This window comes from Cyanistes caeruleus, chromosome 13, assembly GCF_971803275.1.
Source record: "Cyanistes caeruleus chromosome 13, bCyaCae1.hap1.1, whole genome shotgun sequence".
In the NCBI taxonomy this organism is placed as follows: Eukaryota; Metazoa; Chordata; class Aves; order Passeriformes; family Paridae; genus Cyanistes; species Cyanistes caeruleus.
This window is the reverse complement of record NC_141713.1, coordinates 2821656-2837572: the sequence shown is the minus strand read 5'-3', so window position 1 is coordinate 2837572 and position 15917 is coordinate 2821656. Positions and strand designations below refer to the sequence as shown.

Below are 15917 nucleotides of genomic sequence, written 5' to 3'. Positions count from 1 at the left end.
GCGGCACCACCGGGAGAAAAAGGGACCGTTCGTTTATTGAACAGCGAAATGCGCGAGGACGGGAGCGATGGGGCCCTGCCGGGGACAGGAATGGGACAGGAAAGGGCTCCTGGGGAGGGCCGGAGCGCGGCACGGCCCGGGCTACGATCCGTTTGGCACTGTGTCCTCTTCCATTTCTTCTTCGCCGTCCTCCGATGGGCCTGAAAGGACACGTCAGAGTTTTAGGGCAGCTGCTGCAGACGTTGCTGTTCTTTCCCCACCCCTCTGCAGAAGAGTTATAAAGGGAACGTTTAAGAACTCTACAGAACGGGAAATCCAGGTAGCCCCAATGTACAGAAAACTGGTGCTATGGCCAGCCTGCAGTTGAGACACATCTCTGCAGGGCTCCCAGACTCACTGCTGTACCCACACCCGAGGCACTGATGCTCAGCACAGGTCCAGAGAGACTCCGTAATTTCATTTTGTTCAATAACTGGGATGAACTTTGGAGTCATCCAGTGCAGCAAAGCACCTTGTTTGGCACCTTGCTCTGGAGGGAGTGCAGGTGACAGCCCTGAGCTGCACTCAAGGCCAGGCAGATCACACAGAGCCAGGGGTGTGCTCCACACATGACAAGCTCCCACTTTTTCTACCCAACTCCCTACAGAGATCACATAAAGCATCAGGAATCAAGGAAGAGAGGTGGATTCTGTTTAAAGAAGAGCAGCAGAAGTAGAGAGTGACCTGATTTCCGCTCCCTGCCGGGGATCTGTCCCGCCTGCAGCAATCCCTTCAGCCGCTCCACCTCCGCCAAGGTCGAGGCGTTTGCTATGGCAGTCTGAGAAACAGAGAACTCAGTGAATCCTCACACACCCTGTGTCAGACTGCTCAGAATAAACACAAAACCCAGATTTCTACCAGTTAAGTGATGCTGAACGCCTATGGAAGTTCTACTAAATTCTAGTTCTAGAAAATTCTACAAATGACAAATCATTACCTCCCCCTCCCTTAGAAGAACTCAGGTTAACATTTCACTTAAGTTTTCAAAATACAGGTAGGTCAGAAGAAAACTTACAGAAAAATAACCTAAACCAGAGACAGGACATGCTGATCTATTTGTCTGAATAGCACAAAGGAAATATTTGTTCAATTTGGATCCATGGCAGCTTTCCTCCTCCACTTTTCTCCTGCCATATTTACCTTAATTGCCTCCACATCCCCTGGGGAGGGCCCAGTTTTCTTTTTGTCTGTTGGCAGACCAGCTCCTGGATTGAAGCTTAAAAAGGGAAAAAAAGACCTGTTAACACTTTTTGAAGAGTAGCTGCTTCTCTTAACTTGAAATGCTTCCAAACTAGGTTTGAAAGCATTTCATTCCATCAAGTGTAGTATCTTATCTCTGTTAACAAACTGATACAGTGAAGAATTGCCTCCTTCAGAAACACCAGCAACTTGTCCTCACTGTCCCATTACTCCCCCCCACCTTTTCATCTGCTCAGAGGCAGAACTTAACTTTATTCATCAGGCAGCTGACAAAAGCTCTTTGGTTTGGATGTTGTTGAACACTCAGCTGGTCTGTTGCCATTACAAAAGCAGGGTGGATAAATAAAGACTAACTGAAAATGGGTTTTCTGTTCCCATGTGTCGAATAAGATATTACAACAGCCTAAAGTAAAGCCTGCACTAAAGTGGTCAAAAGAAAAAGGTTATCTGCTGCTGCTGCTTTAAGGAAAATCACCTGCTTATTCTAGAACTGTCACAGACCTGAATCCCTTTCCACTCACAAACTCGAGCTCAAATCCATCTATTACAGATTTAAATGCTAAATAAGTTTAAGACATTTTTCTATTTAACCATTAATTTGGAAATGCTGTTGCCACACATGATCTGAATTCTTATTACCAAATAGGTTAATCAAAACATACAATGTACCACTTAACAATTAAACTAATTAAACATACACTCTAATAGCTTAATTAAAGATTTTCATTTGTATTTCATCTCCTAACTACAGCAGATTTTGCAGTTTATTCCCTGGCAAAACAAAATAATTTAGTTACCAATCATCTAGGAGAAAAACCCCACCAAACACAGATTAAATAATGGCCACCTCTCTGCAGTTAAATAACAAAAATAAAATTAAGGTTTCCTGGTTGTTGACTTCAGTGAATCCACCCTGAACAAGTTCTCTCTTTCAGAAACATTTCTGAGATGTATTCACCACCATCCAAAACTCGGGGTGCTTGGACAAGGCACTTCTGGATCCAAAAGCTTTTGAGGCATCCTGCCAGCAGCTGATATTTCAGTTTTCTGCCTGATACTGCACACAAAGAAAGTGGTGTTTCTGAAGGAGGATGCCAGTGTAAATTTGTTTTATCTTACGTTTTTGCTCTCCTGGCAATATCCTTTGCAAGCTGTGCACCCCGTTTGCCCTTGAACATTTTCTCTGCCTCCTGTCGCTCCTACAGCGATACCACACACACACACAAAGTTAATTTGAGAACATCACAGTTTGCAAAGCTTTTCTCTTGGCCAAGAAAGACACTTTGGCTCATCTTCATCAGTGAAATTGGTACATGGAGACCAGATGCAAGAACAAGCAGATAAACATTGCCCAAACACTCAAAGATGTATCAACCTCATGCTCTTAGAACGAAGAGCTCTTTCCCACACTCACCCCCCACCCAGAGCTGAAGGCTGTGGTGTTTCTGCTCATTTCTTTCTCTAAAGGTGTCTCCTACCAACACCAGAGACACAGAAAAGAGTAACACTAAACAAAGGCACTGAAACTTAATTAAACATAATTAAACAGATTCTATCCTTAACAGAATGAAACCTTGAAAGGAAACAATGAGAGTGTTGTAGACCCACTTACAGAGTTTCAATAAAATTTACAAGACCACTGTTCATGGTGAATTTTCAACATGAAATGTTGAATGAAACAAACAAACAAAATAAAAACAAAAACCCAAACAAACAAACAAACAAAAACCCCTAAATCAAAAGCAAGCAGACTTACTTTGAGCTTCACTTTTTGAAAATCCAGCACTCTGACCTGGGGAACTTTATGAATTAGATATAATCTGTAATGTTTCTTATTTGTTACAGGATTCCTTAGAACGCTGTGAAATAAATAAAGGTTATAAAGAGGCTCTCAATACAAAATATTTTAAAATATTAATATACTTGAAATGCATTCATGTACTTCCTGCTGCAACAGATAACAAATAACACCATGAAATAAGCCTACTGACAGTTTTTTGATACTATGGAAACTGTAGTAAAAACTTGCACTTTAGCAATTCAGTAGATTTAACTGAAGGACAACATTAAGAACAACCTCAAAATAATCATAATACTCCCCCCAAAAATAATTGAAACATCACTTTTCTTATCTGGACACTGAACAATTGAAAAATCACAGGGCAAGCTGTGTTCCTCTCTGTCCCTCACACCAAATGTGATACTATTGAAAAGGCCTTGTTTGCATGTATTTTAAACTATTTTTTTTTTAATCAACCAATTAAACCTTTTGGTTTTAGGTTTTTAAAGGTTAAGTTCACTTCAGCACTTGTGTATTGGTTTATAGAGATGTTAATCTCATTATCCCAACAGTCTATAAAACCAGTATTATATATATATAAAACAGTACATAAAACCTCAGACAATAATTACCAGATGTTTATGAAGAGTAGAGGAAACACTGTTTATCAATTCAATTTTTAGACTTAAAGGATCTGTCACAGCTCATAAAAAGCAGAGCACTCCAGACCAAAGCAAAGGGTCAGGCCAGCAGCAGAGCTCAGACACCAGAGAAAGAGCAGCTTTTCTTTCTGGGGTTACATACCTCAGGTAAGTCAATGATTTAATAGTTGATAACGGATCCAGTTCACCCTGAGTGAAGGGAAGACAGGAAGAAATTTTAATCCCCTTTAGCAGAAAAATCAAATAATTGAAAACAAAGTTCCTGAATTTGTATCTCTTTTAGAGATTAATTAAATTACTGTAATTATTTTAATAGGAAAACCACTAAGCTTTGTGACTGCTGTTCCACTGCATGAAGCAAATCACATTCATTAAAGCATGTACACCATTAACTACTGCCAAAACTACAGGATATTGCTCTAAAGAGAAAGAACCAACTATTATCAAAAGCACATGGCACTACTCTCAGGCAAATAGTTAATTAAGGAGATGAAAACCACAAATTTTAAGCTTGTTTAGCTTTATCCTGCATCACAGCTTACCAGTTCAGCAATGTTGTTGTTGGTAAGAATGAGCTCTGTGAGGCTGGGCAGAGCCTGTTCCAGGTTCTCACCAATCCGACTGAAGAACAACAAAAACCAAAGGTTTCATTTAGGGCAGGAATTAGCAATGGTGAAAATACAGAGAAACACAGTAACACAGAGGATCTCTCTGTGAAAAACCCACTGTGACACCAGAAGTTTGGCTGAGCATCCAAAACACTTTTCTAACAAAGCTAGCAATATGTCACTGCAAGAACATTAGATACAATCTGAGATTTAAATCCATTCCCTTGCAGGTATCCCTTCTTTTGTGTCTTTATGGAGCTGATTATTGAAGTCCAAAGATCTGGCCAAATCCCAAACTCTGCATCTCCTTGTGCTGGCTGAGAAACAAACACCAACTTTTGCACTGTATGAGGAAAGAAACTGAAAGAGGACCCACACAGTGCTCCGTGCTGATTTTACTGCCTGAAACAAACACTCCTGCACCTACCCAGCACTGACAGACACACACACCTCTCTCCCAAAAGCATTTTCCTCTGCCCCAGGGTCCCATCAGGCTAAAACACAGCCCCTTACCAAATCCTGTTGTTATTCATGAGGAGAGTTTTCAGCCTCCGCAGCAAGGGGAATCCGTCCAGTTTGCGGATCTCATTGTCAGAGAAATCAATGGCATCAAACTGGTCTAGAGTGGCACCCAAGTTCTCAATAACAGGGATTTTGTAGCCTGGAGAGAGAGTGCAAGGCAGGGGTCAGATGGTGCCCACAGCAGAGCAGACCAAAGCAAAGCAGAGTGTGTGGGGGCAAATCTGGACGGACTGAGGATGAAGATAAACCTCAGACAAAACACCTCGGGATCGACTCTCCCCCTCAAACCAAACAGCGCTCACGGCTTTTTCAATCCTTCTTCCTCCCTCTCAGCAAAACCACCTTTCTGGCACATCCCTCGTGCTGGGAGCACATCCCACCCCCACCACAGCACATGCCTCCTACATCTCCCTGTCCTAGCAGTTGCGAAGGGATGATCTTTAGGTTCTCTTCCAACCTAAACCATTCTACCGCTCTGGAATTCGCTCCCTCACATCCCCCGCAGGTTCCGGAGCCACTGGAGCCTCTTTAACCACCCCCGGCCACTGCAGCCCCTCCAGCAACCTCCCCGCGGCTTCCCCGTCCTGCTTCGGCACCTCCGGCCGCGCAAGGCGCCAGGCCCCATTGCAAGATCCATCACGGACCCTCCAAACCCCAGCACAGCCTCTCAGAATCGTGAGGGATTCAACACAGTCCTCCCCCAGGCTCCACCACACACACACACACAACCGGGCCTCAGCCCTCCGCCCTCGCCCGCCGCCTTCCCAGCACAGCCCCTCTCGCCCCGCGGGGGGCGCGCACCGCGCAGGTCGAGCTCCCGGTCGCGGACGGCGTTGGTGTACTGTGCCGCCTGCTCGATCAGCTCCGCCGTGAGCTTCACCATCGCCACAAACCGCGACACACCGCGACAAGCAGCGACACCGCGACACCACAGCGCGCCAGGCCGCCGCAGGACACCGCGCCGAGCGCCGAGCACGCGCAAGCCGCGCAGCCGAGCGCCGAGACAGCGAACGGCAGGGACCGCCCCATCCCCGCATTCCCCGCCTCAGGGGCCGGTACAGCCCCCAACGCCCATCCCTTCATCCCGCTCCTCCCGGGCCGGTACAGCCCCCAACGCCCATCCATTCATCCCGCTCCTCCCGGGCCGGTACAGCCCCCAACGCCCATCCCTTCATCCCGCTCCTCCCGGGCCGGTACAGCCCCCAACGCCCATCCCTCCATTCCCCTCCTCAGAGCCCGGTGCAGCTCCCCACACCCATCCCTTCATCCCGCTCCTCCCCGGGCCAGCTCCCAGCCCCACGCCCCAGCCCCTACAAGCTCAGAAGGGACTTGGCTTTGCCGTCAGCAGTGCCCTAGAGAAGCACAGGTGCCACCAGAGGCTCCCTCCCACCTTCTGGTGTTTCCAGGCACAGATTTATCTGCAGAAATCCGGGCAGAGCGGGAGTACACGTCCTGCCATGGCTGGTGCTTCCCTTCGGACAGAACCGTGTTCAAGCACTTGCTGCTTCCCTCCTGCTGCAGATCCAGGGCACCTTCTACAACCGCAGCTCTCAGTGCTTTCCGTCCATCCCAGCAGCAGCTCAGCCTTTGCTCCCGGACATTGTGCTGCCCATAAGTGCTTTCCCCCTGCAGCATTTGGGACAGTTTCTCCATCCCTTCCGTGTGCGTTCCTGCTCTCAGAGTTGCTATGATGGGCTGAGAACACCCCACAGGCTGCAGCACGACACACACTCTTTATCCGTGAGATAAAACCTGCCTGCAAATGTCACTACATCCCCCTACCTGGCTTTAAGGATTTGGGGAACAGCAAGGAAAAGCTATGAGTTGTGCTGGGGGAGCTGAGGTGGCTCTGGCTGCTGTGCCTGGCCAGGAGCTCCCACCCAGGCCCCTGGGTCTGAGCCTTGGGGACTGCCTGGCACTGCTGGGAAGGGCTCAGCTGATGGCTGAACAGTGCAGGTGACTGAACTGAAAGTGACACCCCCAGACCCCCAAAACCTGCTGAATGTCACCAAGCCACTACTTCTGGGGAAATCCTTCCCCAGCCTTCAAGGCCTGCGGAGCAGGATGAGGAAGGATTTCTGTCTCCACTGCCATCGAGGGAAGGCTATTTTTTGTGAGACATGACATTTCTGTGAACCCAGAGGATGTTATAGCAGGCCAAATGCTGCAGCCACACTTGGCACTTCACAGGGATGGCTCATGCTTTTCTTTTGGGAGCTTCTCAGGGCATCACCCTGGGCACGACGCCTGGCTCAGTCCCCAGACCTGCAGCGTCAGAGCTGGCCCTGCCAGGGTTCAGCTGGGCTCAGGCAGCTCCTGTGCTCCCTGCTGTGAAAACTCCTTCACCAGAGCTGTATGGGAAAGCACAGAGTCAGGTTTTTATAACAGCTGCATTTGTTTTATAACATAGGAGGCAGCAAGAACAAGAGGGAGCTGTCACAAGGAAAAACCCAAGAATTAGCAGCACTGTTGTACATGACTCAGGCATCATGCAGCGTTAAAGACAACAGAGACTTTAGTCATTTCAGGCAGTTCTTATAAGGAGACTCTTTCCAGCCTCCTGGAAAGCAGGTCCTGCCTCTGAGAAGGCCAAATAAAACATGGACCTGTCTCCCTTAGCACAATACATCTGTTTGCCTCAGCTCTACAGCCACAATAGAATAGTAATTGCGAGCAGATGGATTCTGGGTTTCAGACGCTGCACACAAGCTCTCGACAATCCTTTCTTTGCAATGGAAACTCAAAGCAATGATTTTTTAAGATCTGTGTTCCCCACCTGCCAACTGCACAATGGCAGATGGCCGTGGCTGCAACCCCACGGCCAAACTGCAAACGAGGAGTCAGGCTGCGCTAAGATTTTCCAGAAAACAGCTATTATAGATTTGGCTTTGGTGCCAAGAGACAACAGAGAAATGAGCTTTAATAAATTGCCTAAATATGCATTTATCTTGAAGACACAGCCACTTTGATCCTCTGAGCATACCAGTCAGACTTTAATAGCTCCAAGCAAGTATTGCAACAGCTTGGAGAAATAATCTGAATTTTATTACTTTACAAGAATGATTTCTGAGGGAAACGCTGGAAGCTGATGTTGTTGCATGAATTCAATGTGCAGAATTTGTTTTTCTTTCCCTGGCAGGCTGGAAGGCAGCAGAAAGCAAGATAGAGCTGGGACTGCTAGGGACTGGTCATCTTAAATTGCATTGCCTTCCCCAGTGTGTATTTTAAGTTATGTCAAGATGTAAGAGTAAGCATTTTCGTTTCTTTGTAGAATTTCAGTACATCTAAATATACCAAGGAGCAGTATTTAGAGGCAGGCTGCTGTGAGCCAGAGAACTGAAAGGCTGGCACAGTACTCCTGATCCACAGCTCCTGTTTTTTCACTAACACAGCAGGAGAAATGAAGTTTGGTATTTTCCAACCAAAGGGGCAGAAGCCAGGAGTGTGTCACCCCAGCTCTGACCTCTGGTTTGGCCTGAGACTGAAAGGGAAATCCTGCACCAAGAGAAGGAATCATTGTATGTGATTAATTCATATTCATCATCTGATGATTGTGAAGACCAACAAAATGCAGGAATCCACAGCTGCACATCTCTGAGAAAGCATCTTCCCTTGTGGGAAGGCTCTATTCTTTTCTTTTTTTCCCCACTTAAAAAGCTCAGTTCCAGATATCCAGGCACTACCCTGGGCACTTGGCCCATGGTTGTTGCAAAACCAACACGACAAACAAAGGGTTCCACAGTTCCCTCCCTTCCCCAACCACACCAGCGGCTCCTCTCCTTCGCAGACAGCCAACAAGGAACAGTGGCCCTGCGGTTCCCAGCTGCTGGGAACAGTTGGGAACTGGAGGGCTCAGGATGCTCCTTGTGTGAGTGGGAAAGGGGAGCAAGCCCTTCTGCCAGCCAGGATCCCCCACACTGGAGAATACACCCACCCATGCCCCAGCACAGCCCCAAACCATACTAAGATGGCCCTGGGTGCACCAGCCCAGCCTGGCACAGGGCAGGTATTTGGAATCTGAGTTTTGTCTGGAGGTAAAAAGACCTTTACAACAACAAAAGTGAGGTTTTTGCAGATGCAGCTCATCTGTTCCTGAGCATTTCTCCCACAAGTGCTCTGAGCTGAGCAGGAGGAGCTGCTTTGTCCAGCAAAGTAAGGACGTGCAGTGTCTCCATTCAGGGCTGCATGAATTTGGAAAAAGCACAGATTCATTTGTCAGGGGAGATCAATAGTTTATTAACTTAAAGATCAGTTCACCAAAGCTTCATCTTTCCTTGGATTTGGTCCAGGCAGGTTAGGGCTGGAGACAGTGTGGCTTTCACCTCCTCACCTGGCTGAGGTGAGCTCTTGTGGGCAAGCCCAGGCAGGGCAGGTGTCGTTGCAGCCGAAACCAAGCAGGGATTATCCCAGCTCCGTGTGGAACTGGTGACAGTTTGTACTGGGAATTTCACTGGAGAAAGGTTTAACTCATTAAAACTATTAACAATGAAAATCAGAACATGCAGCGTAGGAAAGAGTGTTTACATACATCTGGTGCAAAGAGTGGCTTTGCAGGGTCAGAGAGGAGAAAAGGAGAAGGAATAAAACACAAAAAGATACCCCACTCCCATATAAAAAATAGTCCACGGAGAAAAAACCCAAGGATTGTATAAGTTATTTTTTAAAAATCTGTAAAACAACATAGCCAAGGATATTTTAAACACAATTATATAAACACCACATGACTTACTATTAAGATAGAGCATGAAAAGGTTTGTTTGGGGAAGGGTTTTGTAGAATTAAGTTTCCTGGCTGGATCCCTGGAATGTCTCATTTGGGAAATAGATGCCCAAGAAAAATCACTGCCATGAACAGGAGGATTTTGTGAGAGAGAGAGGGGTGTACCCAGCGAAATAGGGGGAGGATCGTAACGCAAAATGCCAAGAAAGATTAATTGGGACAACATCTCGTTTAGAGGAAGGATTTAGCTTGTTCCAGAACTGACTTAATCAGCAATGTACAAGCAGTTCCAGGAGGGAAATACGTTTTGTGGTAAGGCTGGTCTGTGTGGACAAACCCCTCCCGCCCCCCCCAAACCCTACAACTCCTTGTAGGCACACGGCTTTTGCCTGGCTGCAGTTACCTGCAGGGCAAAGCCCTGCTGGGCTGACACACCTGCAGAGCCACGGGGGGCAGCTCTGGCTTTGGTCCTCAAACCTCCAGTTATTGCCACGGCCAGAGGGAAGCAGTGACCGAGCGAATCCGAACAGGAGTGCCGGAGAGGGCTGTGGGGCCCCGCTCCGGAGCCGCCTGGTTCATCGTTTGACCTATGTACAGAGCACGGCGCTGGCAATGCAGGTTTAGATCAGCTGGCACCTGGCACAAAAGGGTACCAAAAATGAGCCAGAATTGGCTCTTTCCTCGCAGGTGTGTGAAGTCCTGCATCCCTTGTGGTGAGGGCTCCCGCCGGCCGCTCGGAGCGGGCGGATCAGTAGGATTTCTGCGAAGAACCAAGCGTGTGTACATGGATCATGCATTGGTCCCTGCTCACCAGGAGTGTTTGAGAGTGTTAATATCACCACTTGTCTGCTGCTTCCAGGCCTTGATCACTCAGGGTACGCTCCAATCTCTGCTTAACATATTGCTATAGAAACGCGCCGACAGTGATATTAAAGCTATCAAACTTACGAGCAAATGCTTGACAGCACCATGTAAACTCTCCCAAAGCTGAAAAAATAAACTTTTGTCTTAAACATTTGGCAAAACTGGGCTGGCAGTCAGTGGAAGTCCTGGATGGATGCAGCCGCTGAACTTTACCCGGCCATAAGACACGTCTGACAGCAGAACTGCACAAACAGCTTCTTTTCACAGAGCTTGTTTGATTTCACCATCTCACAGAAAGTCTTGTCAGCTGGGAGGCCGGGGTGAGGAACAAGAGAAAATGAGAGCAGATTAACATTTTAAATAAACAAACATTGCATGTAACAGGCGCAGCAACTGTGCCAGTGTTGGGGGAGACAGAATTGAAAAGGAGTCACTTTTTAAGGGCATCTTTCACATGGTTTTAATGAAGGAATAAAAGAGCTTTGCAGTGAGTGGGAGAATTAGCCCCAAGATTAAACTATAACAAAATACAAATGCTTGGATGTGTTTGAGCAACAGGCAGATATCCAGAAGCAATGCCAGGTGAACCACCTGCCCCCCACAACCCAAGCCCAGCCCACTGCAGCCATGCCCCAGCAAGCCCAGGAGCTCCAGCACTTTTAGCTTTAAATGGTTAAGGGAATCCCCCAAACCTCTCATTTTGCTACCAGGAGAGCACTACTGTGCTAGCAGTTCTGCCACTTACCGTTGGTACAGGTTTCATTTGTCACACAGGAGCCACCGAGGAGGCTGTAGCCATCCTTACACCTGAGGCAGTTTCCACTGGAGCCCTCACAGGCTGAGCAGTGGTCATCACACCTGGGGACAGAGACCTTGCTGTGGCCTGAGCCAGCACCAACACCCTGCTCAGGCCACCCTCAGTGGGCCGTCAGCCAAAAGACATCTGTTAGCACTGTGACAGCCAGACCAAACCAGAGGATGTGGAAAATGGCAAATTTGAAGCTGAAACATTATTGAAGCCCTGGGTTTGGTGAGGCCAACTCAATGGCCAGTGACAGCTGGTGACATCCCAAAATCTTCCTTCTGGGAAGATTCAGTGGGACATGCATCTCACCTCCCAGCCATCCCAGCTAGAAAAAGAGCTGCAAAGGGAATCTGTGCTGGTCCCATCATTTGCTCAGAGTACAGAGCCCAGCACTGTGCTTCCTGCCTGGGGACTGTGCCTGAAATCCCTGGGAAGGGATGCTGGTCCCTTGTTCCTCCCTGCCAAAGAAACAGTGCAGGTGAGTGAAACCCCAGCAGGCAGGGATGGCGTTGTGTGTTCCCAAATCAGCTTTAATCCTTGCCTTTCGTGTTTGCTTTCATGAGGCTGAATCCACTCCCACTCCCCAGTTAAAGCGCAGAGCTCCGGAGAGAGTGGGAGCAAATTGTTGCCTCCCGGCATCTCCCTGTCTCCTGCGCCCAGCCCCTGCTGGGCTGAGGAGAGGGGAGCACTCCTCCAACATGGCCACGGGGCAAACAGAGCAGGTTTAATTGAAAGCTGGGCTATTTACCTAAACATTGCTGTTCCTCCCACACCTCCTCCAGAGAGCCCGGGGCTGAGGCTGAGCCCCTTCCACTGTAGCCCTAAGACACCTTGGCTGGCTCTGGCGGGGGTGCGTGCGGCTTCACTGCTCTGAAATCCACAGGGCAGGGCCGTGTGGGGTCCAGCCCCACAGCTGCCCTGGCTCCCTCATCCCTATTTTCATTTTCATCAAGCTGTGAGCTGTTTCCAGCATTATCCTGTCATGGCTGGCAGTGCTCCCCACCAGCCCTGGCTTTGCTCCGGTGGTTCTGTACCTCTTGCAGACTTTGTTGGGCAGCCCGTGGCTGTTGGCGGGGTAGAAACCCTCACGGCAGGCGGGGACACAGCGCCAGTGGGGTGCAGAGCCCTCGGGGGTGCAGGGGGTGCAGTCATCCTCACCTGGCCCTGTGGGGACAGGGACAAGGGTAAAAATGGCACCTGGGTGGTTTTGGAGACAGAGCAAGCGTGGCCACAGCCCTTCATGGGATGGGGACACCAGCTTGGCTTTGTCTTGCTCGTGAACGAAATGCTTGTTGTGCCACAGGGTCCCGTGCATGTGCTTGGCTCCCACCCCAAAAACTCAGCTTCCATCCCAAAAACCTCAGCTGGGACCCAGTGTCTGTTCTTCTGCAGAGCCAAAAGCTGGCTACCAGGGCTCAGTGAGGACCAGCACATCCCCTCTGGGCCATCAGCCACCACTCCCAAGCATGCATCGATTTGGATTTCCCCAGGATGGAAAAGAAGATGCTGAACTGGGCCAAGGAGGAACTGAAGGAGGAAAGTGCTCCAGAGAGGAGCTGGGAAAGCAGAGAGCCCCACTCTGATGTCTGTGTGTTGTGGCTGGACAGCAAAGCTCAGTGATGGAGGTGGTATCATTAAAGGGCTTCCACACACCAAGCCTGAGAAATGGTTATACAGGAAAAGGAGACGAGAAAAGGCTGGAAAAATAATTGTGGTGGAGTACGTTCACACTGACTGGAATAAGAATTAGAAGGGAAATCATTTTCTTCAGGGAATAAAAGCCCATTCCCTTCCAGGCTTGCCAACAAGATCAATAAATATTTTGGATTTAGACCGAGGCAATTGCCCATGTATGATAGAAGAGGTTCATGCCACTGAACATGGATTGTCTAGAGATCATATTATCATCAGATCTATGATGATTTTGAGGGCAGGCACAAACATTAACAATGGAAAATAATTAGACTTGCAGGAAGCAAGGAAGGCAGGATTTAAAGGGAATGCTGAGCAACTTGAGGCAGCTGGGGGAAGCGGGAGTGGCCAGCCCGGCACTGTGGGGCGGCTGGGATAACACGGGATAACACACCTCAGCTGCCTGACATTTTTATCCGCTGCAAAGCCACCTTCCATCACTCCAGGAGGGTTTTACAGCCTCCCCCGCAACCTTATTAAACTAAAGCACCTGGCTTCGGGGAGATCGAGAAATAAAAAATGGCTCTAATAAAAATGTAAAAACTCCCCTAAAAACCTTTCCAGCATGAACATATACCTCACAGGATGTGCTGGAGACTTGGGATTGCATTCCCCCAGCACGCTCTGCCTCGGCTCAGGGTGGGTACAGTGGGGAGTGGCATCTGATGCAGGAGGGGTTTGGGGTTTTGCATGGGATGCCGTGGGACCAAGGCCATACCTGTGCTGGCAGGGCAGGTCTCGCACCGCCGTGGCTCCCGGCTCAGGTACATGGCAGGCTGGCACTCTGGCACACAGCTCTCCCCTGCCAGGCTGCCAGGAAAGCAGAGAACATTTGCACCCAAAGCTGTGGGATATGAGGACTCAACACAGCCCATTCCCATCTCCTCATCTCCCAGAGTCCAATGGCACCCTCAGCCTGTAGCACAGAAGGTGCTGGAAAATCAGCCAGCTTATCAGTGTCTTAGAAGAAGTTAAAATCCTGCCTGGACCAAAGGGACAGCTGCAGGCTCCTTAATTAAGTATCCAGGAGGAAATAAAATTATTTTTTTTCCCATGGGCAGGCAGCCAGGCTCTCCTGAAGACCTTTTGCACCACTGAGGCTCCCCAGAATAAAAGGAAATTGGTTCAGCGCCGCGGCCGGGCCGGTGCTGCTTCGCCGTGGCAGGGATGATTTGAAGTCCTGGCTTAAAAGGATATTGGACAATAAAAAACAAGCGCCGTGCGGATTATGTCTGACAAGTGCCTCCACTTGTGCTTTTCCGAGGGAGTAGATAATCTTTTGGCAGCGGGAATTTCTTTGTCTGAGAGAGCCCCACTGCTACACCGTGGCTCTGACTCACTTACAGTGCCTAAACACTGCAGACTGCTGTGGGATTGTACTTCCCTGAGCAACTGGGGATGAAAAACAGCTTCTCCCTAGAGCTGACACTGGGCTCTGTGTCCTGCAGATGTTGTGGGGCCAGCAGCAGTGGCACCCAGTGGTCCTCAGAGGGCTCTGCCTGCACCTGCAGTGCTGGAAAATCAGTCCTGTACTAGCCCCACTCAACAGGTTCACCAAATAAAATTTTCAGCATGGATGACTCTGAGGGAAGGGTTTCTGCCTTTGCAGTGGGGATTCTCAGCCTGCCTGGAACAGCTCAGGCTGGTACCAGCTCTACGCAGCACTTACCCACCACCCTGGAAAGAGCTGGGAAAAATGAAATTAAATTTAAATCACGGTTTTCAGCTAAGAAAGGGACACTAATTGCCACCTTTAAATCCCTAGACCTCCTAGGTCTAGGCACACTGCACCACAGCTATAGCACTGTGGAAGCAGAATCTCTAGTCTTGAACTTAATTCACTCTAATTTCCCATCGGTTTCCCCTAATTTAAACCACAGGTATGAGTGCTGCAGGTATCAACTCCTCCCGTGCTGGTGTTTTACCTGAATCCCTCTTTGCATGCTGTACATTTGTCTGCTTCGCCAACACATTTTTTACAGCTTTGATGACATTTCAGACAGCGTTTCTGACCTTTCAAAAAACAAAGCAATGCAGGGAGAATAAAATCCGGACGGTGATTTGCAAGCAGCAGTCAGAGCCGCAAAGCCCCACTGCACCCCAGCACCAGCTCCCCAGGGTGGAAAGGCACATTCCTCCCAAAAGATCCTTGCTATTGCAGGTGACCTTATCTGTCACTGCTTGCTAAAAAAAAATATGCTTTGCAAGCAGCCAGGGTCATTAATTACAGTCTTCTAATTAAGAGCTTTGAGTTGAGCACCTCTGCTCTGCACCACCCTCTGAACACCCAGAGGTTTCCCTCCTCCCTTCACTGTTCAAAGTGTGTCAAGAGGGAAATTCAAAGCCAGTACTCAAGAATCAAGGTGTGTTCTCCACCCATAGCACTTAAAATAGAAGCAACCCCTGCACATCCACGTGCTGCAACTTGCAAGTGATAACCATCCTTACGTTCCTCGGCGTAGAACCCGGGCGGGCACAGCAGCACGCAGGTGCCCATCTCGGGCTGGTGGTAGAGGTTCCTCTTGCAGGCCGTGCACTGGCTCGGTCCCCTCCCGACGCAGCGCTCGCAGCCCTTGTGGCACCGCCGGCACCTCCGGGCGCCGTTGTCACCGAAAAACCCAGCAGGGCACGAGCTCACGCACATCCTGGGGAGGGAACCGGCTTTGGTGCCAGCACCGGTCACCTCCCGCCTCGGGCACCTGCCACTGTCCCCTCACCCACAGCGTCCCCCAGCCTTGGCAGCAATTTGACCTTGCTTACTTCTTATTCTTGTGATTTACAGCATCTTGGAAGTCACAGGTCTAATTTGGAGATAGGAACTCTCTCATCCCAGCTGTAGGTAAAGTTTCCCTGTGCCATCCCAAGAGACTGAGGAGTGGAAACCCCAATTCCTGCAGTGACTTGGCAGCTCAGCTGGCTGTCCCTTGGGTGTGGGTGACTCCAGCCGGTGAAGCCAAAGCTTCTTCCCCAACATAATTGTGTGGCCAAGATCCTCGAGGGCTCTCCAACTCCATGTCCTCCACCCC

The 15917-nt window shown here is 49.0% G+C and overlaps 2 protein-coding genes and 1 long non-coding RNA gene across 17 annotated transcripts in view; 1 reads left to right on the top strand and 2 right to left on the bottom strand.

Moving 5' to 3' along the window:
- Window positions 1-15: 15 nt before the first annotated feature.
- SNRPA1 (small nuclear ribonucleoprotein polypeptide A') lies at window positions 16-5865 on the bottom strand. 2 transcript variants are annotated; one of them, XM_023933831.2, is made up of 9 exons: window positions 5613-5865; window positions 4803-4950; window positions 4224-4302; window positions 3824-3870; window positions 2996-3098; window positions 2359-2438; window positions 1180-1255; window positions 724-817; window positions 16-200 (listed from the first exon to the last, which is right to left on the bottom strand). In XM_023933831.2, the coding sequence occupies exons 1-9, from the start codon at window positions 5692-5694 to the stop codon at window positions 142-144; spliced, it is 768 nt and encodes a 255-aa protein (XP_023789599.1). In that variant the 5' UTR covers window positions 5695-5865; the 3' UTR covers window positions 16-141. The 2 variants fall into 2 exon arrangements, with proteins under 2 accessions (XP_023789599.1, XP_023789598.1); XM_023933830.2 differs by lacking the exon at window positions 16-200 and having other exon boundaries at window positions 623-817.
- On the top strand, window positions 4520-7764 carry LOC147650652 (uncharacterized). Its single transcript, XR_015275736.1, has 2 exons — window positions 4520-5917; window positions 5965-7764. It is a non-coding gene; the product is annotated as an uncharacterized LOC147650652 (long non-coding RNA).
- A 1258-nt stretch (window positions 7765-9022) lies between these two features.
- The window catches only part of PCSK6 (proprotein convertase subtilisin/kexin type 6), a 91598-nt gene continuing 84703 nt past the window's right edge, over window positions 9023-15917 (bottom strand). For all 14 annotated transcript variants that reach the window (XM_086848781.1, XM_086848779.1, XM_086848782.1 and 11 more), the window contains 6 exons: window positions 15340-15536; window positions 14817-14904; window positions 13610-13701; window positions 12234-12363; window positions 11140-11252; window positions 9023-10701 (listed from right to left, as the gene is read on the bottom strand). In XM_086848781.1, coding sequence (XP_086704907.1) covers window positions 10604-10701; window positions 11140-11252; window positions 12234-12363; window positions 13610-13701; window positions 14817-14904; window positions 15340-15536 — 718 coding nt within the window. In that variant the 3' untranslated portion in view covers window positions 9023-10603. The remainder of the gene's footprint in view (window positions 10702-11139; window positions 11253-12233; window positions 12364-13609; window positions 13702-14816; window positions 14905-15339; window positions 15537-15917) is intronic.